The sequence below is a fragment of the Lepidochelys olivacea genome (genome assembly GCF_965140295.1).
Source record: "Lepidochelys olivacea isolate rLepOli2 genome assembly, chromosome: 1".
Lineage (NCBI taxonomy): Eukaryota > Metazoa > Chordata > Testudines > Cheloniidae > Lepidochelys > Lepidochelys olivacea.
In genome coordinates, this window is record NC_140411.1 from 240,719,984 (window position 1) to 240,744,864 (window position 24,881).

At 43.0% G+C, this 24,881-nt stretch overlaps 1 protein-coding gene across 10 annotated transcripts in view; it reads right to left on the minus strand.

The window, feature by feature from the left end:
- Positions 1-24,881, minus strand: part of CALD1 (caldesmon 1) — a 245,945-nt gene that overhangs the window by 109,141 nt on the left and 111,923 nt on the right. For 6 of the 10 annotated variants that reach the window (XM_084611417.1, XM_084611416.1, XM_084611420.1 and 3 more), the window contains one exon: positions 12,880-12,996. In XM_084611417.1, the coding sequence (XP_084467543.1) occupies positions 12,880-12,950 (71 nt within the window). In that variant the 5' untranslated portion in view covers positions 12,951-12,996. Of the gene's footprint in view, positions 1-12,879; positions 12,997-13,601; positions 13,815-24,881 lie in introns of those variants that run through there. The other 4 variants (XM_084611419.1, XM_084611422.1, XM_084611423.1 and 1 more) reach the window with 3 other exon arrangements.

The window sequence follows — 24,881 nt, forward strand, 5'->3', positions numbered from 1 at the left end:
ATTGGTCATTTTGGTCAGGTGCCAGCGAGGTTACCTTTAGCTTCTTAACCCTTTACAGGTGAGAGGAGCTTTCCCCTGGCCAGGAGGGATTTCAAAGGGGTTTACCCTTCCCTTTATATTTATGACAGGCACCTTAGAGACGAACAAATTTATTAGAGCATAAGCTTTCGTGGGCTACAGCCCACTTCATCGGATGCATAGAATGGAACATATAGTAAGAAGATATATATATACACACACACACGGTGGAAGTTGCCATACAAACTGTAAAAGGCCAATTAAGATTAAGGTTGGAGCAGGGGCACTGGAATCATTTTTATAATGAGGGTGCTGAGAGCCATTGAACCAAACTGTAAACCCTGTGTATAATGGAAACCACTTCAAGTCAGGGGGTATGGCATTCTTCCTCTATGGTTCATTGAACTGAGTTCTAAAGGAAACTTTGCCCATGCCACCAGCAATTTGATAGTGTTTACATAGTATGCTTATTCATGGGTAAAATTTGTTAGTATTTGACTTCATTTTTAATCCACTATCCTTTTTATAGAGAAATCTAATCTTCTGTATATCAGAGTTAATTTATGGTATTTGATCATAAGCATTGCATAAAAGTGTGAATAAAATTAAAACTTGTATTGAGAAGAAGCAGACATACCTAAATGCTGAGTGGTCTGACTAATTTTCATATTTATCCTTTGAGTATTTTCCTATTTGGAAAATAATCAGAATTTCTACAGAACCTAATAACTTTTATCTTCTTGTACAGCTCCATGAAAGCTGGGGAAATAATTTAATACCAAGTTCAGCTAAATCTTTATATTTACATTTGGCTAGTGATTTCAAATCATACTTTTTTTTTAAAACGTAGCTTACGTAGGCTCCTCATTGGCCCCATGTGACCACACTATGGACAGCCCAAACTACAGAGGGACAGGTTCTCAACTGGTGTAAATCAGCACAGGTCCAGTTGAAGAGCTGGCCCAGATTACTCAAAACTATGTTATAGGGGCAGATTGTAATTAGGCCTGATTAAGGTACTGTACTTCAATAATGATCCATACTCTCACCGAATATAAATGACAACATGATTAGTCCTGTTAAACTCAGCATGATGACTTGTGAACTACAGTACTATCCAAAGGGAGTGAGGGAATCACAATCTGGTCAACAAAAATGCTAAACTTCTTACATGCCAAAACTAAGGCATTGCAATGTTATACTGAGCTATTACACGCATCAAAGAGAGAATTAAAGTTTAGGGGGCAGATCCTCAGCTGGTGCAAATGGTCATAGCTCTGCTGAAGACAACAAAGCTAGGACCAATTTACACTTTTATGGCATTTTGAAAATAACATTTTTTCTTTCTGTGGTCAAAAGTATGGGAAATGATTAATGAAACAAACATTTGCCATAATTTTTTTTTAATTTAGAAAAAAAGGCCATTTTGACTGGAAAAAAGTTTTGATGGAAAGTTTTCAACCAGCTCTACTAATTACATTAATCTATATATAGAGATATATATTCACACACACATGCACAATGGCCCAGTTATGGTTGGTGTGGGAACCTTAACATTGAATTTCCCAACCTGTGTGCCTTCAAAACTTCATCTTAGTGTTGAATTAACAAAGTTATTTGCATTTAATTTCCTGAGCGAAGGAGGGTTTAACGTAAGAGAAATCTGATAGCACATTCAACACTACACAGAGTGTGCAATAGGAGATTCCAATACATGCACTCTGTATCTTGTTTCACTTAGTGTAGATTTGCATGCAAGGCACAATAAAAATATGTGATCATTCACATAAACTTAAATGCGTAATCATTTCCATAAATGCAGTGTTCCAGATACATGTGTGCTTGTGTGTGGAGTCCAAGCCTAGATATATTTTTAAAAATAGCATTGTATTACTACTATTCATAATACGTAATTTTTAAACACATAGGCCAAGACTAAGTAATAGGTGCCTAAAGTTATAATCCAACTTCCATACTTTTTATGCCCTAAATAAGCTCCAATTTAATAATGACTTCAATAAGAGATGGTGAGTGCTCAGCAGATTTGAAAATTAGGTCACTTAGTAGCTTAAAACACTATGTAGGCCTGTGGTCTTCAAAAGAGAGTAAGGTGCTCAAGTCCTTTTGGAATTCTAAATAAATTTGGTGTCTAACTCCCCTAGGCACCTTTAAAAGCAGCATAAGGCACCCATTTTTTTTTTATTTTTTTTTTTTTTTACATTTTGGCAATCCTGTACAAGGTGCACTGGGATCTGCCGTCAGTTTCTGGGGCTCCTGTGGAATAACAGTGAATAATAATGATTCATAATAATAATGCCTAGCTCTTATATAGCACTTTTCATGAGTAAATCTCAAAGTGCTTTATGATGAGGTCAGTCTCATTATCCCCTTTTTACAGGGGAGGAAACCCAGGCACAGAGAAGTGAAGTGACTTGCCCACCAAAGTCAATGGGATTTCACAGAGATCAGAGCCCTCCAGATGCAGAACTGGGGCATAAAGTTGTTCCTGCTTAATCAAAGTCCTTCAAATATGCCAAAGGCACTTTCCCTTCATTAAGTGTAAACTCTATGGCACTTGAGTTACCTGAGCAGATCAGCAGGTGCATAGGAATGTTCACCCACAGCCACTCTCTCTCTCTCTCTCTCTCCTCCCACCCTGTTGCATCTCTCCTCCTCCCCCACCCTCTAGACAGCAAACCTAAATTTTCAGCCTAACAGGTAAACTTTTCAAAAAGTGAAATGTCTGAAAACAATATCTTATAATGCAAGTGCCTTTTCAACTCTAACAGAAGCATAGCCAATATTTTGCTATGCTATGGAAAATAAATATTTTCGTTGTACAGCTCTGTGGTTTATATGCCCAGAAGGTGTTCTCTTCAAAGACTTCAAAGATTGTTTTTCCTCTGAACTGATCATTTAATTCTAAATTTCTAATCAAGACATTCTAGAGAACCAAAAGATTTTATGAAAGATGGTAAGTTTCACTCAGTTTATTTTATGTCTACAGCTCCCTAAATCTGAGGACACTTTCAGTGCATGTCTTCTGTCAAACCCTGGATCAAAGGTTAAAGATGGGTGTAATGAATGTGCAACTAATGCTAACAGGCCACATCCCTGTCCCAGCTACTCTAAAATAATTCTATTCTTACTCTAGATTTACAGCGTTCTAAATAACTTCAGAACCTGGCCCAATGTCCAGATGACACTTACCCATATTTTGTTTCTCTGACTAAAGCTAACAACCAATATCCTTCCACAACCAATTGTAAAATGCTCTTTGCTGTTCGTTTTTGTTTCCCAGGCTTTCCAGCAGCCCTTAGCACCTCCAAGGAGAACTGCCCTTATACCAAATGAGGTGAAAATCTGGCACTGTCACAGTACTGGATTTAGGCTCTCCCTCCTACTGAAAGTTTGATTGGTTTAGTAGAGGCAGTACTGAGATTACAGAATGATCCTAACATACAGATGAGATTAATATCTGAAATAATAAAGAGTCTGTTTTGTTGTCTGCTCTGGGAACTCAGCATAGGCACAGCAATTTACTGAAGTTTATAATTCTGCGTGGCTAGCTACTTAGGGGAACAAAGCTCCATTTATACAAACTTCTCAGTCAGGACAATTTAAAAAATATCAGTGAAGCTGACTGATACTTTTAAAAATAAACTGCATGTGCCTCTTTACCAATGTTCATTTTGCTCCAAAGGAAACTTTGGCGTCTTTGAAATTTTGTGATTACAAAATATTTTTTGTTTATGCACCCACAAAATGGTGCTAAAAGGACATATTATAATGAGACTATGAATCATGCCTGTCAGGCGAGCTTTACCATGAGTTCTGGGAACTCTGAAGTAGACTCTGCAAAACACTGTTCATTATGACACTGAGGGCCAGATTCACTTGTGAGCTCCAAATATTTAGTGCCAGGATGCAAAGCAACTGTAAAGCCAATTTAGCAGCTGGAGCATATCAGTGAATCTTGCCCTCAATTTCATGTGATGCTTGCAAATTAAAGGAAAAAAATTAAGCAGAATTTTCCATGCCTCGATACTTTCAGAAGGTGAATATTTTTATGGAAAGATGAACAAAATCCTTACATGCATTTTGAATTCAGGCAATATTAGGAAAAACAAAAACTCAACTTTTTATGATAAAGAATTCTAATCACTTTTTTTTAAAAAATTGCACTACAGTAAAAATGGCTGGATTTTGATATTTGGCATGGACATAGTGCTCAATAAAGAGGGTGTGTTTTCTTAAGTTTGAGTGTTGGAAAATTGTGTGCCTAGCATGTGCAACTGAAAATTCTGTTAGGCTTAAATACATGTATTTCAAGAAAGACACGCTGAACCAAATTCTTCACTCAGTGAAGGCCAAATCATTGCCACTATAGATAGCATAGATGCATCATGGGGACAGTGTGTGCAAGAAGTCCTTTGTCACCCCAGAACAGCCATGCAGGGGCTCTGGAGAGTAAGAGGGCAGAACTAGAAGGTTCAGAAGAGGTATGTCTGGGCAGGTTTCACTGGAGGAGTGAACAGGTATAACAGCAGACATTTGTTATCACATTCCATAACACCTTTGCACTATGGTGACCACATTTAAGACATAATACTTCTAAGCCACTTTGCCAGTTTGCCTTCTCCTTCCCAACACAGCTCAGGTTCATAAGAGTTATAACTGAGCTTTAAAGTTTCATCAGCACATAAAGAATGCGCAAAGATCCCAAAGAGGTTTAAAAAGTACTCTCCATACATGAAATTTAACCACTTCTGGGGTGTAGGATGGCAGCTAGTGACTAATAGATTGCACAACAGTGAGTTGAAGGGGAAATTTCATCCATCTCTACTGTCAACTACAAAAACAAAACAAAGCAAAAAATCTCACACTCGGGGCTGAAACATTATAGAAGTCCTAGTCTCCCAGGTGTGCTCAGTTGAGAAGTTGATAATTCTAGTATAAGAATTTCATCTCCTTCTCTTTTGAGAGAGAGTGTGTGAGCGCGTGTGCACAGTTATCTAGATAGAGGTTTCTGTGAGTAGAATCCTGCAAACCCTTACACACAGAAGTAGCAAGCAGGATCCTTCAGGTCATTGGGGCTACTCATGGGTAAAGTTACCCATTCCTGTTTTAGTGCTGTGTTCTGCATTGCTACATTTGTACATTATTCTTGCTTTAGGCCAGTGTTTAGGCTAGCAACACTGCCAGTCCCACTCCTTGAAAAATCAGCCTCCCTCACTTCAAAATCATGGTTAATAACATAGTAAAAACAACCTGACTGGTTAATAACTAAGACTGGTTAATAATTAAATCACACAGTGTTTTAATATCATGTGCTGCAAAGAGCCACGGGAGACACATTAAAGAGCCCCTTGTGGTTCCCAAGCCTTAGTCTGAGTATCACTGATCTAAGATAAGTGAAATGCAAAAAGGAACAAAAGACATGAATAGTGGAGAGGAAATGTCTTTCCTTTTAAAAAATGTAAAATCCACTGTTGTAAAGTGCTTTGAGATCCAGGGATGCAAAGTGGGGGAGGGATAGCTCAGTGGTTTGAGCACTGGCCTGCTAAACCCAGGGTTGTGAGCTCAATCCTTGAGGGGGCCATTTAGGGATCTGGGGCAAAAATTGGGAATTCGTCCTGCTTTGAGCAAGGGGTTGGACTAGATGACCTCCTGAGGTCCCTTCCAACTCTGATAGTCTATGAAGGTGCTATGTATGACTGGAACCCACTGCCTAAGAGAGAGTTCAAGGGGCCAAATTCTCCTCCCATTTATGCTAACATCAGTGGAGTTGCCTCACTGCCACAGAGAAGAATTTGGGCTTAGTATACTTTACTCAAAGATTTTACAGCTACAAGCCAGGACCTGGGTGCATTGGCAGCAAGCTTACACAGCACACACACACACCCCTACACCTGTCTGGCTCTAGCATGAGTTATTGGACTGTCATTTTCACCTTCACCAAAAATCACAAAAAAATTGCTGAGAAAGAGAGAATGTCTTTTGCATTCCAACAGTAAGCACATAATACCCTAAGCAGTAGTCTGCAATTTTAAGATGATCTGTATTGATGAGTCATCATAGTTTGGGGCCACTTATTGGATCAAATCCTTAGGTGGTGTAAAGCTGTATAAATCCATCGAGGTCAATGGAATTATGCTGATTTACATGAACTGTGGATCTGGCCCATTAGTTATTATTTGTAGTTTATTGATAGGATAGCCCCAGGCTCCAGCCTCTGGGAGGAATTCGGTCTACTATGTTTCAGATATTAAATAAATGTGATTTTTCTATCATGTACTCCTGTAGCCTATTTTTGTCGCTATCCCTACTATTGCAGGACAAGATGTACCCTGCGGCTAGGAAGGAAGAGTGAGACCTTCCTGCTCCTCCAAGACTGCCATTAATACGGTTTCATAAATCGTCTAGTTCACGTAACTCATTCAGGGCTTAATCCAAAGCCCAGTGAAGTCAATGGAAAGATTCCCACTGACTTTGACAGGCTTTGGATCAAGCCCCTGGGGCCTTATCCTACCATCAATCCATGCACTGAACTCCCGTGAACCTTTAGGGGCAGGATACAGCCTCCATTCTGCTTCACAAAGCATTGCTGGATACAGAGATATAGCACATCACATCTACCACATGCATGGGATCTGCTTCTCTGTGGCCCTGTACCTGTGCAGTCATTTACACAAGGGCAAGGTGGTTGTAAAATGCCACCAGATCACAATGATAGAGTGTAAAGTGAATGTAAAATACTAGCATTTGGATTTGGGAGTGATTGAAAAAAAGATCTACGAAAGATTCTGGGCATTGGATGGAGAGATTTTACCACCAACAAAGAGATCCAAGAAGTCACCAACCAGCAGCTCCTCTCCACCAGAATCAGACAGAAGTGCTGGACATATCTGGGACATGTACTCTGGATGCCAACACATGGACTCCCACTTGAAGCTGTCAAGTGGAAACCAACTGGGATGGGGAAACGAGGGTGCCCAAGAGAAACCTTAAGAAGAACCCATAGCAGAGAAGGCAGAACAGTCGATCTCAGCACCATCATGCAGATGGAAGCAGCAGTTAATGACAGAAAAGGATGGAAGAGATCAGTTTCCGTCCTGTGTGCCAACACTGGCATGAGAAGGCTGTATCAATTCAGCATTTTATACCCCCTTCCCCCTCCCTTTGCACACAAGGTGCAGGCCAATGGAGAATCAGGCTGCTGCCCTTTAAAAGGGAAGGCAGGTTTCCTAGGGTCAACTCTGAGTATGTGTATCCCAAATGTCAGAGCTAGATGCTGTAACTGAGCCAGTCACAAATTTTTTTTAAGCACATTTCTAAGAAACCGTAGGCCTAGTGTCTGCCCCTACTACTGGACCGGCTCTAGTTGGGGTTGAAATCAGATGTGAGGTTCTCACTGGAGCCAGTTTGCCAACACAGACCAAGATAGCTCAAAGTGATAGAAGGCTGGGGTACACCGTATGCTGCTGGCCACACCTTAGAAATGGAGCTGTGTGAACCCCCTAACTAGCTCATGCTGCATATCACAATAGACACATTAAAGGTCAGGAGCATTGGACCTGTTGTGCCTTAGCAGACATGGTAAGCAGGCCATGCCCTAGCCCTTGCACTCTCTTGAGCACCAGGACCATGCTGAGGGAAAGAAGCTCCCCATGTCTCCTTCATCCCAAAAAAGCAGCTGGGGCAGGATTTGCCCCATGAAAAGTGCTTCAAACTAAATTAGAGAGTCAGGCTGCAAACACACAGACAACCTGCCACCTCCACACTGTTTTACGGACAACAAAAGAGGCACTGAAATGGGTTGATTCACAAGCTCTGTGATGGGCTATGGATACTTTCACCTCCAGGTCACTTGTTTGAAGCAAGCAGGCTTGGGTATTGTCTGAATGTCATCACAGCCCTTTGGTGGCCTGTATGAAACATGGTGGTCTCAGTCCGATTCACAGTGTCCATGTGGATAGCTGTCCGTATCACAATGAATCTGCTTATAATTAGGCTCAGTTAACAAACATGCCCATTACATAAGCCAAATATTCATAGGAACTGCTAGACTAGTGATACATCTGTTCCTGCATCCTGTCTGGGACAGACGTCAGTACCAGATGTTTCAGAGGAAGGCATAGGCGCAGGAACTAGGTGTGTGCGCGGTGCTGCAGCACCCCTAGCCCTTATCTGGGGCTCCACTCCTGGTCCCGCATGCGGGATCCCGGCTGCTGGCCCCGCGCCCAGGGCTCCACTCCTTGCCCCCCCCCCAAGCTTTGGGTCACAGCTGCCAGCCCCCCATGCCCAGGAACCTGGCTGCCAGCCCTGCACCTGCCCCCAGTTGTGGCCCCAGTAGGGTTGCCAACTTTCCGACTGCAGAAAACTGAACACCCTTGCCCCGCCCCTTCCCCAAGGCCCCACCCCCATTCACCCCATCTCCCCTCCCTCTGTTACTCACTCTCCCCCACCCTCGCACACTTTCACTGGATTGGGGCAGAGGGTTGGGATGGGGAAAGGGGTGAGGACTCCAGCTGGGGCTGTGGGCTCTGGGGTGGGGCTGGAGATGAGGGGTTTAGGGTGCAGGAGGGGGCTCCAAGCTGGGAGGTAGAGTCGAGGGGTTCGGAGTATGGGGGGGACTCTGGGCTGGGGGTTGGGGTGTAGGAGGGAGTGAGGAGTAGGGGCTCTGGGCAGGATTGACCTCAGGTGGCTCCATGAAAGTGGTGACATGCCTCTGCAGCCCCTACGTGCAGGGACGGGCAGGGTTCTCTGCACACTGCCCCTATCTGCAGGCACCACCCCTGCAGCTCCCATTGGCTGTGGTTCCTGGTCAATCGGAGCTGCGGGGCTGGGGCAGCGTGTGGAGACCCATGGCTGCCCCTGCACTTAGGGGCTGCAGAGACATGCTGGCTGCTTCTGGGGAGCCATGCAGAGCCAGGGCAGGCAGAGAGCCTGCCTTAGCCCTGCTGCACTGCTCACCGGACTTTTAACAGCCTGGTCAGTGGTCCTGACCAGAGCTCCCAGGGTTTCTTTTCGACTGGGCATTCCTGTCGAAAACCGGATGCCTGGAAACCCTAGGCCCCAGCCTTGACCTCCTTACCCCGTCCATGTCTCCTGCTCCTGAGCCGCGGCCCCACTCCCGGCCCCAGCTCTTGGAGGGCAGGGGGGCACGGATAGGGGTAAAGGAGGGATGAGGTAAAAAGTTTGGGGACCACTGCGTTACAGTTTGGTTAGCTGGCTTTCAGCACCCCCACTATAAAAGTGTTCCAACGCCACTGGCGGAAGGTGCAAGAAACCTTGTAGGAGGCAGGTGTGTATTAACCTGCCTATTCAATGGGCATTACATGGCACACCCTAGAGCAGTGCTTTTCAACCAGGGGTATGTGTACACCTGGGGGTCCACAGAGATCTACCAGGGGGTACATCAACTCATCTACATATTTGTCTAGTTTTACAACAGGCTGCATAAAAATCAGGAGCAAAGTCAATACCAAATAAAATTTCATACAGACAATGACTCTGTTATACTGCTCTATATATTATACACTGAAATGTAAGTACTATATTTATATTCCAACTGATTTATAATTATATGGTAAAAATGAGAAAGTAAGCAATTTTTCAGTAACAGTGTGCTGTGACACTTTTGTGTTTTATGTCTGATTTTGTAAGCAAGTAGTTTTTAAGTGAGGTGTCACGTGGGGGTACACAAGTCAGATCATACTCCTGAAAGGGATACAATAGTCTGGAAAGTTTGAGAGCCAGTGACCTAGAGATAGTTTCCTCAGCTTACATCTAAATCACAATGACAGGCCAGTGTGGGGAAATGTGAAGGCACGGCTCATCAGGTGCCAGTTCTCAGAATAAACAGAACATTTTAGTTTCATCAGTTTGGCACTTTTCATGAGTACTAAATTCATGTCATGGAAAAAAATCTCTTTTAAAATAAGGGAATAACACAGAAATATTTCCGTGTCTGAATGTTTACGTGGGCCTTTGAGGTCTAATTTTTTCCTGACATAGAGGAGAGAGAAACAGATAGAGATGTTACAGGAATGCTTTAAAAATAAAACAAAAATTAAAATTTTTAATAAATAAAATAAAATCACAAAAATTAAAACATAATTCATGGAAAGGTTTAATATGAAATGTGACTAGTTGCTGATAATTGCCCTCGTCCTGCAGTCCTTAAGTCATGATTTCAATGGGGCTGAGTAACAGTGTTGCCAACTCTCCAGCTCCTGGAGTCAGGTAATGACTTGAGAATCTCAGCTTTCATTTTCAAAAAGTATGTTTCTAGCCCTTGTGGTTGCAGAGAAAATATCTGAAGTTGTGAGCCCTAAAGTCTCCAAAAATAGAAAGTGAATCATAGATCTCATGATTTGTAAAGCTGTCTTGGGATTTTTAAGGGTATTCCCTTCATTCCTCTGAACTCCTGATTGCCCAAGAAGACATATATTCACTCTGGGTGGCCGAACTACCATCCAGTGAGGCTGGGGTTTAGAGAGCTTTGAAGCATATTGGTAGGTCATTGCACAGACCTGTCTTTGTCTCCATGGAGTTCATGAGTCTCTGCACATGATCAGGAGCTCCCTGGTCTTATCTGCAAAGGCCCACACTCTGCAGTGACACACACCCTCCCCCCACCTGCTGCCAATGTTTTTAAAGGATTGACTGTGAGGGTTCCAGACAGTGGCTACCAGGCAGCCTCTGATGAAGGAAGCCCCCAGCAGGATTCCAACTGCACTCTGCATCCACAAAGTCAAGCTGGGTTATTGTGGTCCAGTCAGCTCCACTGGGGAACTCAGTAGGGATGTGATTTGTCCCACAGTGTTTTGAATGCCCTCCAGGGGAAATTCAAAACACAGATCTCCATCAGACAGGATATGCCTCCTTGCCTACACTATCCAAAATTCTTCAAGGAAGTTGGGGTTATGGGTGGGGAGAGTAGATTGCTAACAGTCACCCTCTAGAGTCTCTCTCTTTCCTTTCAAACAAGAACAACAACAGCAAAAACCAAGCTGTTATAATCTGATAAACTGGATCTACATGAAATAAATGTACATTCATTGCAAATGATCATTGGGTCAAACCTCCGGCATGGGATAAATCTGAACATTACTGTGTCCTCACATAAACACCAGGCCTCTGCCAATCAGTGAATGTGACTGGCACCTATATCCCTGTCAGCAACTACGACAAGCATTTTATTCAATTCGTGTATTTCTTTGCAAATTTACTTTGTGGTGAGAGCCCAACAGCTCTGGAGACAGAAGACCCTGTTTACCAAGAGGAATGGTCCAGCACTGGAACTGGCCATGCAAGTTTCTCTCAAACTGTCCAACCAAATGCATCAACACAGACCTGGAGGGAACACTAGAAGGTAGCTCATTCTCCATGACCCATTCAGTTTACAGCCTCTTTGTTAAGCTTGCTAACCAACTTGACAATTGTGATGGTGGCTTTTGAAATGTGGAAGCTACCATCTCATTTCACATCGGCCACCATGCTTTCATTGGCTTTATTTATCTGCAATTGACTTTCCTGTTTCCCAAAGCCAAAGAATCAGTTTTCCACCCTGATCTGAACCATTACATACACAGTTCTATAGGATAGTGCTTTGCTTCTAAAACAAATATAAATTAAAAGGCACCTATGTCCATCCATGTGATGTCCTTTCCGCAATGTATTTGAAAAGTCCTGCCTGAATGGGCAAGACCATATTAAAAATGTTCAAGGCAGATATAAAAAAATATGTATTTTATATTATACCCCTGGACTTTTTTTTATGTTTCCATATAAAACTGCTTAGTAAAAAGAAATAAATATACCTCTGCAGTGTTTGAAACTCAAATACTGCAGCATTGTGCTAGTACATGAGAACCTGGACATGAAAAAGACTAGAAACAAAAGTGAAACTGACTATACTGTTTTCAGTATCCAGATGAGAGAGAAAGAAAGAGAAATGGGTAAATTATATGTTTTGAAATAATGTAATCATTGTAACATAAAGAAGGAAATTTGTTTTTGTTTTGTTTTTTTTAATATAAGGGGCCTGATTCCTTCCCCTCTTATGCTGGTGTAAAACAGGAGTAACTCCACTAACATCAATGGAGTTGCACTGGTATAAAATGGGTGTGAATTAGAGGAGAATTAGTCCCAATATTTTCAAGCTGTTCATTTAATAAAGTCTTGTCACTGCATTTTAGCTAACAACATTCACATTTAGGGTCACATTCTACTCTTATTTATACCAATGTCAATCTGGAGTAACTAGGAGCAGAATTTTGCCTCTATAATCTATATCAAACAGTTGCAAACAAATCATAAATTTAATGTACTAGTAGTGTAGATATTTTAGCATACAGTTCACATATGGAGTAGTAAATAGTCTAAGGGTAAGTATTCCCATATTAAGTACTCAAAGGGTTTTATTTCCACTCTGCTTTCCTTCAACACGCTATAATTTGAGCTCTATCTCTGTAACCACCACCTCAATCGGATTTCTATGACTAGCAAGCAGTCAGACGCATGACATCTGACCATTGTCAACTTGACAGGTTCCTTTCTATTGTACCTGTAAATTATTTCACATCGCCCTACTCCACCTTCAGTACTTACATTCTTCCTCAACACACAAGGCTGGGATTTTCAAAAAAGCCTAAGAAAGTTAGGCACCCAACTCCCACTGACTTTTGGTGTCTCCCCAGAAACATTACCCATTGCCATTTTTTTAAAACATATTGATAGCAAAGTTGTTCAGTAAAACTGCACCACACTTTGGATATTTAGATACAGAAAGCCTCAAAGCCACTACTAACACAAATCAAACCACTGGCTCTGTTTTCCAATGTAACACCTCACCTCTCCGCTTCAAGGCGCATTTCCTCACGCTTTTGCCTCCTGAGTTCTCTGCGGCGTTCAAAGTCATCCATGGTGCGTGTTCAAGCTTTCGAAACTCCAAACAGATCAGAATCTAAACTGAGAAAGGTCAATGAGTTAGAAGGGACATGGAATACGATTGGATGCATTTAATCAACTGAGATAATTCAGGGGTGTTTTTTTTTTTTTGCTTTTTAAACTCCACTGATACTATTTTCTTTTTCTAGCAATAAAATTCCTCAGTATTGTGGAGATAAACAGGCTTAATGCAATGCCTAGTAGGATAAACACAGCCCATTCCTGAGTTTATTTTCCAAGTTAAAATTAAATCAACATGCATTAACCTAAATACTGTATATATCTGCTAGCCACAGACTAGCTATTTGTAATGCCACAGGTCCTCTTCTAGAAACAATAGCAAGAATTCAGCAGGACTGTAATTGTCAACTTCAAATTTTATTGGAAGCAATAAACTGCTACACAACAGATTTCTCATTTTCTTCTAGCTGCACAGATAACGAGATGTTCTGGAAAGGCTGACAGTCCCCCTCCTTTCCCCCTCAAAAAAGGGAGAGAGAGAAAAAGAATAGAAGCCAGAGCTTTTAAATACCACCCAGAAGGAGACGAGTTGTGTATAAATCCTTCTTAAAGAACCAAAAGCAACTTTTTTGTAGTTTAATCCATGCATTTTAACAATGCCCTACCTTCTTCTTGATAATTTAGTCCATGAAATATTTCCCCTGTATAATTCTTCATATACAAAGCCTTTTCAGCCTTCATTTATATCCCATCAAGCCGAGTATTACAGAATTCCCCTGCAGCCCCCAAACCAAAAAATGACTACCAGAAAAGGGAAAGCTGTTCTCTTTTTGTCCCTGCTTTGTTTACAGAGCTGTCAGTGGTTAGTTAAACTCTGCCTGGAATCTGGCATTTAAGGCCTGCTCTAAGATTGCTTCCTGTGTAGAGCTGGAGGCCTCAACTTCCTCTGGAATCCTAGCCTAGACTCTGCACTCAGAGGGTTTTTTTTTTTCCCTCCCTTAAAAACATTTTCCAGCTCTTTAGTACAAGAACAGCCACTTACACTGCGAAAAGAAAGAGTTCAGATAATAGCTGCCTTTCAACTGAGACTAACTGCTTACAATTTAAAAAAGAGACAAAGAAGCTGCATTCATTAATTATTTGAAGGGGGTTTTTTTAAAAAAAATCTGTTTATCTGCCTTAAAGCTTTACCTCTGCAGTATCTGAGCATCTTCCGTATCAAATCAACAACAATAGTGAAGTCTTTAGTGGACCTCAGGGAATCTCTAGCACATCTCCATTTTGGGGGTAAAAACTCAGCTTGGGGTAGGAGTGGGATTTTTTTGGGGGGGGGTGTCTGTTTTTTGAAAGGGCGCTCACCACAGAACAAGATTATTGGCACAGTTTTGACCTTTACAATAGAAGTATAGCTTTTCTGAATGCGTTTTTAGCAAGTTCTGATTAGACTTCCAGCAGAGAATCCCAAAAGAGGACTGGATCCAGTGAAGATACTTGACCAGACGCTTTTGAAGATCATATACTTTATGTGAAACTACCCATTTCTTGCAAATTTCATGAAAAAAGAAAATTTCTTTCTGGCAAATGCCTGGGGACAATATGAAAAAAATATTTCTTACTTTCTCTCATCTCTACCATAGCCCCAATTCAGCAAAACACTTAAGTACATGCTTGGCTTTAAGCACGTGCTTCAGCATTGACTTCACTGCGACTACTCATGTGCTTTAAGTTAAGCACCTACTAAGTACTTTGCTGGATCAGGGCCTTAATATCTGGGCAGTGAGGAGGTGGAAACTTGCATTGCTGTGAATGAATAAACTCCTTAAGTCTCTATGGCTGTCAATCACCTTTCCATTGTACTGAATTAGCTCTTAGAAAGCAACAGTGATGCTGTTCTTATGCATCATTTTCAACCTATTGGAGCCACGAAACAGAGCCAGAGCATGTTCCCTAATATAGAATTACTACTTATTGCAAAGGTTTCAGAGTAGCAGCCGTGTTAGTCTGTATTTGCAAAAAGAAAAAGGAGGACTTGTGGCACCTCAGAGACTAAGGAAAATACTGTTTCCACTGAATGCATCCGATGAAGCGAGCTGTAGCTCAGGAAAGCTTATGCTCAAATAAATCTGTTAGTCTGAGGTGCCACAAGTCCTCCTTTTTCTTTTTACTTATTGCAAAGTACTCTCAGGCTGCCACCGCTGGTGACGGCACAATGCCAAGGCATGCTGTTCCGCTTTCTCTCGGTACAATGAAACAATTGCAAATTTCCTTTCAGTGATCTTCAAGGCAGACAGCCTGAAAGCTTGCACCCACTGGTGAATTGTCAGCAACTTACTTAGTGCTAGATCACTCGCTCTTGTGTACTAGATGATCTGGTGATCCTTTGTCCTTAGACTCTGTAATGCATACAGAAACCTTCAGTCTGATAATGTCTGGGCAGATGGCAAGGTGTGATTACCACTGGTGCAAATGACCACAAATCCACTGAAGCCAAAGCTCTTTTGCTGGTTTACTCCTAGCAGTGAATCTGGCCCATTGTCTGTAAGAAGGTCAATGTAGGAGGCTTCCTGGATTTGAAAGACAGGAAGGGTGTCCAGCTCCAAGGTATTGCTACGCCACTGTGGTTTTTAAGCCAAGTTTACCCACTTGCTCAGCTAGCCTAGAGAGTCAGAATGCAGTACACTCCAGCCATGTGCCCTTCCTTCTTCCACCTGACATTCCTCCAATGACAGGGGCAGCAATGGGGATGCAGCATAGTGTCATTCTCCTTATTCTACACTGCCGGGGGACTCCATTTATGCAGGGTTATTTCCTAGGGTCCACTTTTATGGACCCTTTATACTGATAGAACAGCATAAAGGGACTAGAGCAGAAAGGAGATTATAAAAGAAATGAGAAACCCAATTTCCGGCCTCAATCTCCTGCACCCTGATTACTGAGGGGCAAGAATGCTGTAAAGAGCGAGTTCTCACTGTTGGGGCTGATGTTTCCAGGAGAACTGAAATAACATAACATAAATAAAAGAAGTGTCCCTAGCCTCTGCTTGCCAGAAGCTGGGACTGGGCAGCAGGGATGGATCACTTGATGATTACCTGTTCTGTTCATTTCCTCTGGAGCACCTGGCACTGGCCGCTGTCAGAAGACAGGATACTGAGCTAGATGGACCATTGTTCTGACCCAGTATTGCCGTTCTGTTCTTAAGGACACTGATTTGAGTGTTAGTATGGTCCAGTGAACTTGAACAGAGGAAATCTGAGTCCTATTCCTGGCTCTGATACAGATACTGTGGGACGCTGGACAAGTCCCTTTCACTCTTCTTGCCTGTTTCCCTTCACACCTCTTGTCTGTTTAGATTGAAACCCTTCAGAGCAGGGACTGTCTTTCACTATATGTTTGTACAGGGCCTAGAACAATGGGACCTTGATCTCAGTTGTGGCCTCTAGGTGTTACTGTCATATAAACAATAAAAAGGAAGAAATTCTGGCACTGGAGATTTATGGATCAGAGCTCAAATGGCTGAGCAAACATGGCCCGAGCCATTCCGTCTGTCCTATCCTGGAGGTCTGCCAGGGGAAGTGTGCCCTTCACCAGCATGATAAGAACCTGAGCCCACAGAGCATCACGAGTGCACTAGCTGGTACGCTGACTTTCCACTCATACTGAGGTGGTAACACCATACCCATGCTGACATCCTGTGAGAATGCACAAGGCTCCCCTGTGCCTCTGGGTCCATGGCAGAGGCTACCAGAATTTATCACATTCATCAAAATTATTAGCAGTTTTGTAGATTCCATCCTACCAGGCCAAATGTCTACACAGAACTAAATAAAACATCATGGCTCATCTGCCTCTCCTTCAGTTTTCCATAGCCCTGACCTAGAATGCATAGGCTTGCCAACCCTCCAGGATTGCCTGAAGTCTCCCAGAATCAGCATTGATTTCCCGGTGACTATTGAAAGCAATCCAGATTTTAATAGGATTTTTTAAGAAAATGACATTATGTCATGTTGGGGGGGAAAAAAAACCTCCCAGAATAGCTTCAGAGTTGACAACCCTAAGAATGCAGGGGGTTCTTTCCAGTACAGTACCTTACAGTACATCCTGCCCTCTGTAAGTATAGAGTGCCTTGCTTTACTTGTGCACGTGATCTGGCATCTATGGGACCACAAGTACCACCCAGGGTAGGAAAGCAGAGCCCTTTCAAGTCTCCTTCTGCAGCTGAAAAGTGGAAGAATGAGCAAGTCTCTTTATTCAACTACATCTTGTTTAAACTGGCACCCATGAAATGCAGCTATAACAAGTATTCTAGAGTAATATCTGGGCGAATTAGAGTTCCTTAGTCTATCTTCAACAAATAAAATCTGTTTTCTATGAAAATCTGTCAGAAAATGTTTGGAAATACTGGGTTTTTTTTTCTTTTAAACTATATGTCATTGGACCCAATTCAGATCTGTTATAAGTGGGCACAACTCCCATTGAAGTCAAAAGGTGTTACTCCAGAGCTGAATTTGTCCAAATGTCACATCCCATTTAAGCATCTACTGTACTTTGAGACACTAGGAGCAGCTAGCAATATTACATTACCAAGACTAAAACTGACATTTAAACAGGGTCTAAGAATTCATCTCCAAAGTTACTTTCATGTGACCACATCTGCAGGCCTTACTGTAAAACTTGGCCAACTGTTCGTGTTGACTGAAGATACTGAACTTTTGTACCTTTTAAAAAAAACAAAACAAAACCAAGCAGCTTTGCTCCTTCCCAAACAGAATAGCTCATTTGGGACTCAAGGCAAAACCAACACATTAGGTCATGTGAACATACAGTTTTGTTTTAATTTAGCCCATCCCTTGTTTCATCTGACTGTGTTTCTTAAAACACATTCATCAGAAGCAAACTACCTAAACAACAACAGTCAATATTTAGCTTCATAAAATCAAATTAAGGAGATTGCCTTCTGCTCTCCATTGGTTTTACTTCCATCTGCACTCTGTGGTTACATCTACACTGTGAACAATGGGTGTGATTCCCCTGCTTGTGTACACATCCTTGCACTTGCTCTCACCGAGTTACCATGAGCATAAACCGCATATAGTGTAGCCGTGGTTGAATGGGTAGCGGCAACGGAGTCACAACTTAACAGTGCTGAGTACAAACCCACCTGAAATCACTGATCCACACACTCTCCATCCCTCTCCATTCTCTAGGGATTCTCTGTGCACAGAAATGACAATTTTGCCTTGCTCTTTAGTGATCCATGCAAGGAGAGGGAGGTTCCTTACTTCCTCCCTTCTTCACTGCACACCCACATTAGGGCCTGGCAGACTCTGCCTATTAGATAAATATTTATCTATCTGTCCAAGGCAGACAAAGGTGCATGACTAGGTGTTAACATTGTGGTAGCTGAGTGGGTAAAGCACTCAACTACAGTTCCGAAAGTCATGAGGTCGCGTCTCGATCAATCTCATGCTGAAAGGCCGCCGCCCTCCCGTTCACTCAGCTGTAAAATAGCTACCTGCTCCCTCGGGTTAGGACAGTCAAAGGTAGTCAGACGTGATGCTGGCCACATCACCCCTTGTGTACCCTTGGCTCTGAAACTGACATGGCTTAATGGTGTCAGCCTGGTGAACCATTGTCTTGGGGGGGGGGGAACTCCCTCCAAGGAAAACCAGAATTTTCTTTTAACGTTTGGATTTGCATGTACCGGACCCAAATGTGCTTGTGGTGACATTTAATGATAGTTTCCCATTAGCAGACAGACGAAGCAGCATAGCTGGAGGCTGCTGGCAGAGACACCAGTTCTCATGTCAGAAGGAGTGACCTATGACCCTCTCCTTTGAGCGTCCTCAGAAATATTCCAAATTTGTTGTCCCCAAAGATCAGACAAAACTGAAACAGTTCCTAACATAAAGACCAGGGATGAAATCCTGGTCCCATTGAAGTCTCTGGCAAACCTCCCACGTACTTCAACAGTGTCTGGATTTCACCCAAAAGGCCAAATTCTGCAGTAGCATCTACCACAAGATGTCACTGCACTTGCACAGGGTTTAAGACGCTGGTCTTGCTACACGCTATTTTACCTCAGATACACACCTGCAAAGCCACTGAGAGTTGTACATACACTTCTAAAGGCAGAATTTCTCCCATTCTTTCAATACACTTTGTTGGAACCAGAAATGCCATGTCAGTTAAGTTTCCTCCCATTGTCAGTATTGTTTTTGAAGGAATATTTGGCATTCAGTGCTGAAAGAAGAAAGCACTGGAAATTGGAATCCCCTTAGTTCCCATTTAATCATAAGTAAAGGCTATTTCAGCTGTTGAATATATGACTGAGCCTGCTAGCTGCAGAGTGCCCTGAAATCAAAGGGATTTAAAGATACACAGCAGTTTATAGGAAGTGCTCAGCACTGTGCACACTCAGCCCCAAATGAGCGCCTCTTTATATTTATTGTCTCCAAGCTTTCAAGGGATGGGAAGGGAATCCTGTCTGTCAACAAATTAGCTTCATTGCTCCCCTTTCGCTAGTAATTTTTGGCTTAATGTAAAACAGAAAAATTGCCTGTATTTTCCCCACAAAGCCATCCATCTATATTATGTTAGACCAATTACTGGAATACCTGTACCATGCACTGAACTAAAGAATGCCAACACTAACTCTACCTTACTGGAGGCTTTGCTGCAAATTCACAGTCTGATCCCACAAGTCACTGGGGCTGCCTCTGGGAAAGTGTTGACCAGCTTCAACTCCCAAGGAAACCACAGAGCAGAAAACAATCAGCAGCTCACAGAATCAGGCCCTACATGGAGGATCGAGAAAGCATTTTCTCTAGGGTAAGGGCCAATCCTGCATCGCTAAAGTCGATGGCAGTTTTGCCATTGGTTTTAACTGGAGCAGAATCAAGGTGTAAAAGAGAGCACTAAAAGATGGATTTATAAACAAACAGTGTGGCTAGTTAAGCTTAGGAAAAGCTGCATGTATGCAGCACAATCTTACTATGCCATCCTCAAGAGTCTACCAAATTCTGACCACATTTACTCCTATTCAACTCCAAAGAAGGGTCTTTGAAGTCAATGGAGAGGGGGAAAACAAGCTAAGTTTACTTACAGCTTTAATGTCAAAGTATGAAATATTATGAAATAGTTGAAATGAAATAATGAAACTTTGACTTCACATCTTCTGGAGGCAGAGGCGCTGTCTTTTTAAGTTGTCAGGGGGTGCTCGACCCCCGCTTTGCCCCAGGTCCCACCCCACCTCTTTCCTCAAGCCCTCACCTCCTCCCGCCTCACCCCACCCCATTCTGCCCCCTTCCCTGAGCGCACTCCACTCTCGCTCCTCCTCCAACGCCACCTACACGCCGCTGAACAGCTGATCTGTGGCAGGCAAGAGGTGCTGGGCGGCAGGGGGAGGAGGGGATCAGCAGGGCTGCCGGCAGGTGGGAGGCGCTGGGAGGGAGAGGGAGGAGCTGATTGGTGGGGCCGCCGCGGGCGGAAGGTACTGGAGGGAAGGGAAAGGAGCTGATCGGTGGGACTGCCAGTGGGTGGGAGGTGCTGGGGGGTGGGGGGGGGGGAGGAACTGATCCCGGCACTGCCGGTGGGTGCTAAGCACCCACTATTCTTTTTCTGTGGGTGCTTCAGCCCTGGAGTACCCATGGAGTCAACGCCTATGTCTGGAGCCATAGGTTCAAACTCAGGGATGGTCTAGGTTTACTTGGAAATGAACCAGATAACCTCTCGAGGTCCCTTCCGGCATTACATTTCTATGATTTTACGACCAGCAGGAGGAACTGATGGACAGACGTGCATTAGCAGAGCTCATTGAGGGCCCAGAACTGCAGTTAGTAGTGAGTGCTGCAGCTCAGGATGGAAACATGCAGAGCAATTGATCACACAGAACCCAATTCATGGAAGTGTTGTTGGTCTTTCACTGACACACATGCTAAATTTGCTCGCCATGTTTTTACAATATATCTAAACTACTAAGTTATTTGTGAGTGAGTGGGTTTTATCCACATTTTTTCCCACTCAGTTCATGTTCCTTCTCTTCATCTCTCAAATCCTGCATTAATACAACATTAAGGTGACAGTTAAAACAACAAAAAGTCAGGAAATGCAAAAGGTGAAGTTCCAACAGCAACATTAACTCAGCCATAGTGCAAACGCTGCATGATTTCCGGAATCCATTTTACAGCACAAATCTATTAAGCTATATGTGTAACTGTAAAAAAAAAAAATAGAAAATAATACATAGGTCCTCTGCAGACAGCTTACTATGGCTTAATTTTTGCCTTTAAGCCTTTTTTTCCTGTTAAGATATACAACAACTGTAGAGCCCAATTCGCCATTATGTTGAATCCCCTAAACTCTATTGAGAATTGAGGGTTCTTACTACCTTGAATTTAACCCACAAAGATGAATTAATACATTTCCTTCAACATAAATTTTGTTAATTTCACCACCAGCTCTGCCCAAAGAGTTTTTAACCAATTTGAACCCCAAAAATTCAGCTGATAGAACTACCAATTGCTGATGGCTTGGCATACTGCACTTGTACATTCCTTGAACAAACCAGGGTGCATTTCAGCCAGCTGTACACTTAGCTAGATGAACACATGTGCAGTGTATATCACATAAAGTGTGCACCTGGAGCCAAATTAATCCACGATGGAACTTCATGGAAGTCTATGGAAGCCCACAAAGGATGGGTCTTCCCATGTAGACTTAATGGCATTTTCTACTGTGCATGCTCAGTTCACAATTTTCAAATGCTCCTAACTATAGTAAATTAAGCCCATTTTGTTCTTGCCAAGCAAAGATATTAGTCTCCAGGGAGTCTCCCATTCCTTTTTGATTTGCAGCTGGGTCCTGGAGGCCAATCACTCACTCAGAATATGGGGATATAATTAGGGAGGAAAGTAGAGTATATTGCAGGCACACGTGAACCTACCTTGAACTGTGGTAAGTGGATCTAAATTTTCAAACATGATTTTGGTGTGTCTATTTTCAGGTGCCCTACTTAAGATACCTTAAAGGCATCTGAATTTCAGCATGTGATGCCTACTCTCCCTATGAAAAATCAGGCCTCTTTCCCAGAAACCGAGGCACCCAAAATCATTAGTCACTTTTAATAATGTGTGTCATGATCTATGTATGTCCCAGTATGTCATGTGAAGGCAAGGAACGACAGCTTCTGCAGTGACAGAGTCACCAGAGAACCCAGGAGCGGTGAGGAAGCCTGTAAAGTAGGCTATGTTGATGGCAGAAAATAACAGCCCAGAAGTGCACTATACTTGTCATGTTATATAAAGCATGGCACACTGCTTGAAGAAGCAGGACAACAGTGTTTCCAAAACTCCTCAAGAGAGCTCCTGCAGAGACGCAATTAACCAAGCATGACAAGGATCTGACTGTACCTTTTCCCAAACAGGACGACACATGCACAGGCAAACACTTTGTGGCCATGGTTGGAACATTATAATTCAGTACATAGAACATGCCTGGCGTATTTTGTACAGCACTGCTCATTGCTTAAAGCAGCAGGGGGAGCAGCGTTCCCAAAACCCCTCACCAGAGTTCTGGCCAAGATTCAGTTAAACAACACAGGTGAGGCTCTGACCATCATCCTCTACACAGCTACTCACTAAGAGTGCACAGACATATGTAGTTACTTTGTGTGAATGTTACATGGGAAAATAAAATTTAAACTATGCATCAAGCCAATAAATCTTACAGCTGCTTAAGTTTTCTAGGAATTGTGTCTTGGACAAGGCCTGTGTGGTCCAGAAAGGAAAAGTTTAACATCTTTCATTATCTGCTACCTTTCACTAAACTGTAATTCTCCCTGAGAGTCTTCAAGCACTTCTTCATGATTACAAGTGTTAGGTTTACCCAATTAAGAATAAGAAACAGAAGCATGTGACTTATGTGATCAATTGAGCAACACAGCTCAGATTCAGAATACCGAGTATTGACCACATGCAGCAAACTGTTTGCAATCAGTCTGTCGAGTTTATGTATACATGTGCCGAATACAAAGCAAATCTGAGGAAATTTCAATCTCTTTGCAGCCATGAATCAAAAAAAAGTTTAAATTTGTCAGGTACTTTATTTCTTGAAAATTAGTCACTCATCTTTCATTACAGCATATCTGTCAATCACTGCTGAATTCTGCCTTCAAATCTCATGCATTTTAGGGTACCCATGGTAAGGGTTGCATGTTGGAGTAGGAGTGAATGTGTGCTCTGGGGTCTTCTGACCCATGGGAACTCCAGAGCTCTCAAGATTTCAATAAGGCAGCTTGCCCAACAGAGTTAATAATGTCCAGTTTGAGAGATACTCCTTCAGCCGATATCCTTAAAATCCTATGACATGTTGGGGAGATGGTGTCGGCAGGTCACGGGAACAGAAGGATTGAATTGGGGAAAATCTGACTGGGAGAGGCTTGAGGAAGGAAGATGGGAAGTGGAGAAGGAAGGTGCAGGAGCAGAGAGGGGGGTCAGACCAGAACCTCAGATTCTGACATCTGTGAATACTGAGGTTGTTTGAAATCCAGACAGATCTGAATTTTGCAAATGGCATTTATCTTTATGATGGCCTATGACGGGGTGCCTGCCCCACACTGGGCTCTCAGGGGTTAATAGAGCCCTAGGGAGGCTTGCACAGGAGTCAGCCAATCACAGAAGGGCTTATAGGAGCAACCAACCAGGGCTGGGCAGGCCCATATAAGAAGAGCTGCAGCACGGAACAGCTTCAGTCACTCCCTGGACCTGGAGGAGGACTTACTGCCTTGCAAGCTGAAGGCAGCAAGCACCCTGGACAGAGCAGTGCTGTAGGCAGAGACCCGAGGAGCTAAAGGCAGCTTTTGGCAGGCTGCTGAGATCTGCAGGCTGAGGCAAGGGCAAAGAGGGTGCTGGGGCTGTAGGGAAGTGGACCAGGGAGATCTATGGAGGACTCAGAAGGGGTGACACAAGCAGCAGCCATCTATAGGGTCCCTGGGTTGGGATCTGGAGTAGTGGACGGGCCTGAGTTTCCCCCCCACACACTCCCCACTGAGGAAGTGGTTAGACTAAGGGACTGCAATGTTCCCCTGGAAGCGGGGAGTACAGAGCAGCACAGCCAGAGGCCTGTGTCACTGAAGAGGATGCTGTGGTCCTGGGAGTGATGTGTGTCCCAGAGCAGGAGTGACAGTGGTGAGGTGCCACCAGAAGAGGGCATACTGGCAAGAAGAACTAATTCCCATGCCAGCAGGAGGTACCAGAGTGGTGAGTTGCACCCCGTCATGTGGCCCAAAACTAAACCCCTGCATCCAAACACTCCTGAATTTTGGGGTGCTCAAAATCCAGACCCAATTTTTATGGCTCCATCCCCTTTTTAGTCAAAAGATTTGGATAAATTCAGTGAAGCATCCACATTTTCATGGGCTTAAATGAACCAAATCAAGCCTTCCAACCCTTTGAGGTTGGCTCTTTGCTATTAGTAAATGCTGACAGGTCAGATATTGTTAATTTAAATGATTCCATAAGCATAAGAAGAGGATTGTCTGCAGTAAAATTTTGTCCTTTGCTTCCCAGTCATGCTCCAGTAACTGGAAACTTAAGACATTTCTTGAGATTTCCTTGCACTTTCAGGAACAAACATGTTATGAATGCTAATTACACAGTTAAAGTGGCACTTTAAGTTCTTATTAAATCTCACACATACCTCCACACAAAGCCCTAAACACCACATGAATGCTTTGGAAACATACCCACAATAAAACACACACACATACCCTAAATTATACAATAAATGACACCACACAAGAAGACACTCCAGGCTAAACTCAGCTCAGGGGCTGCACCAGCTTCAATCCAGGCAGAGGCTGCAAGGTGCAGTCATGGGGAGGATTCAGTGACACAAAGGAGTAATAACAAACTCTCCTCTGCTGGGTCCCAACAGGCCAAAAGGTGTCA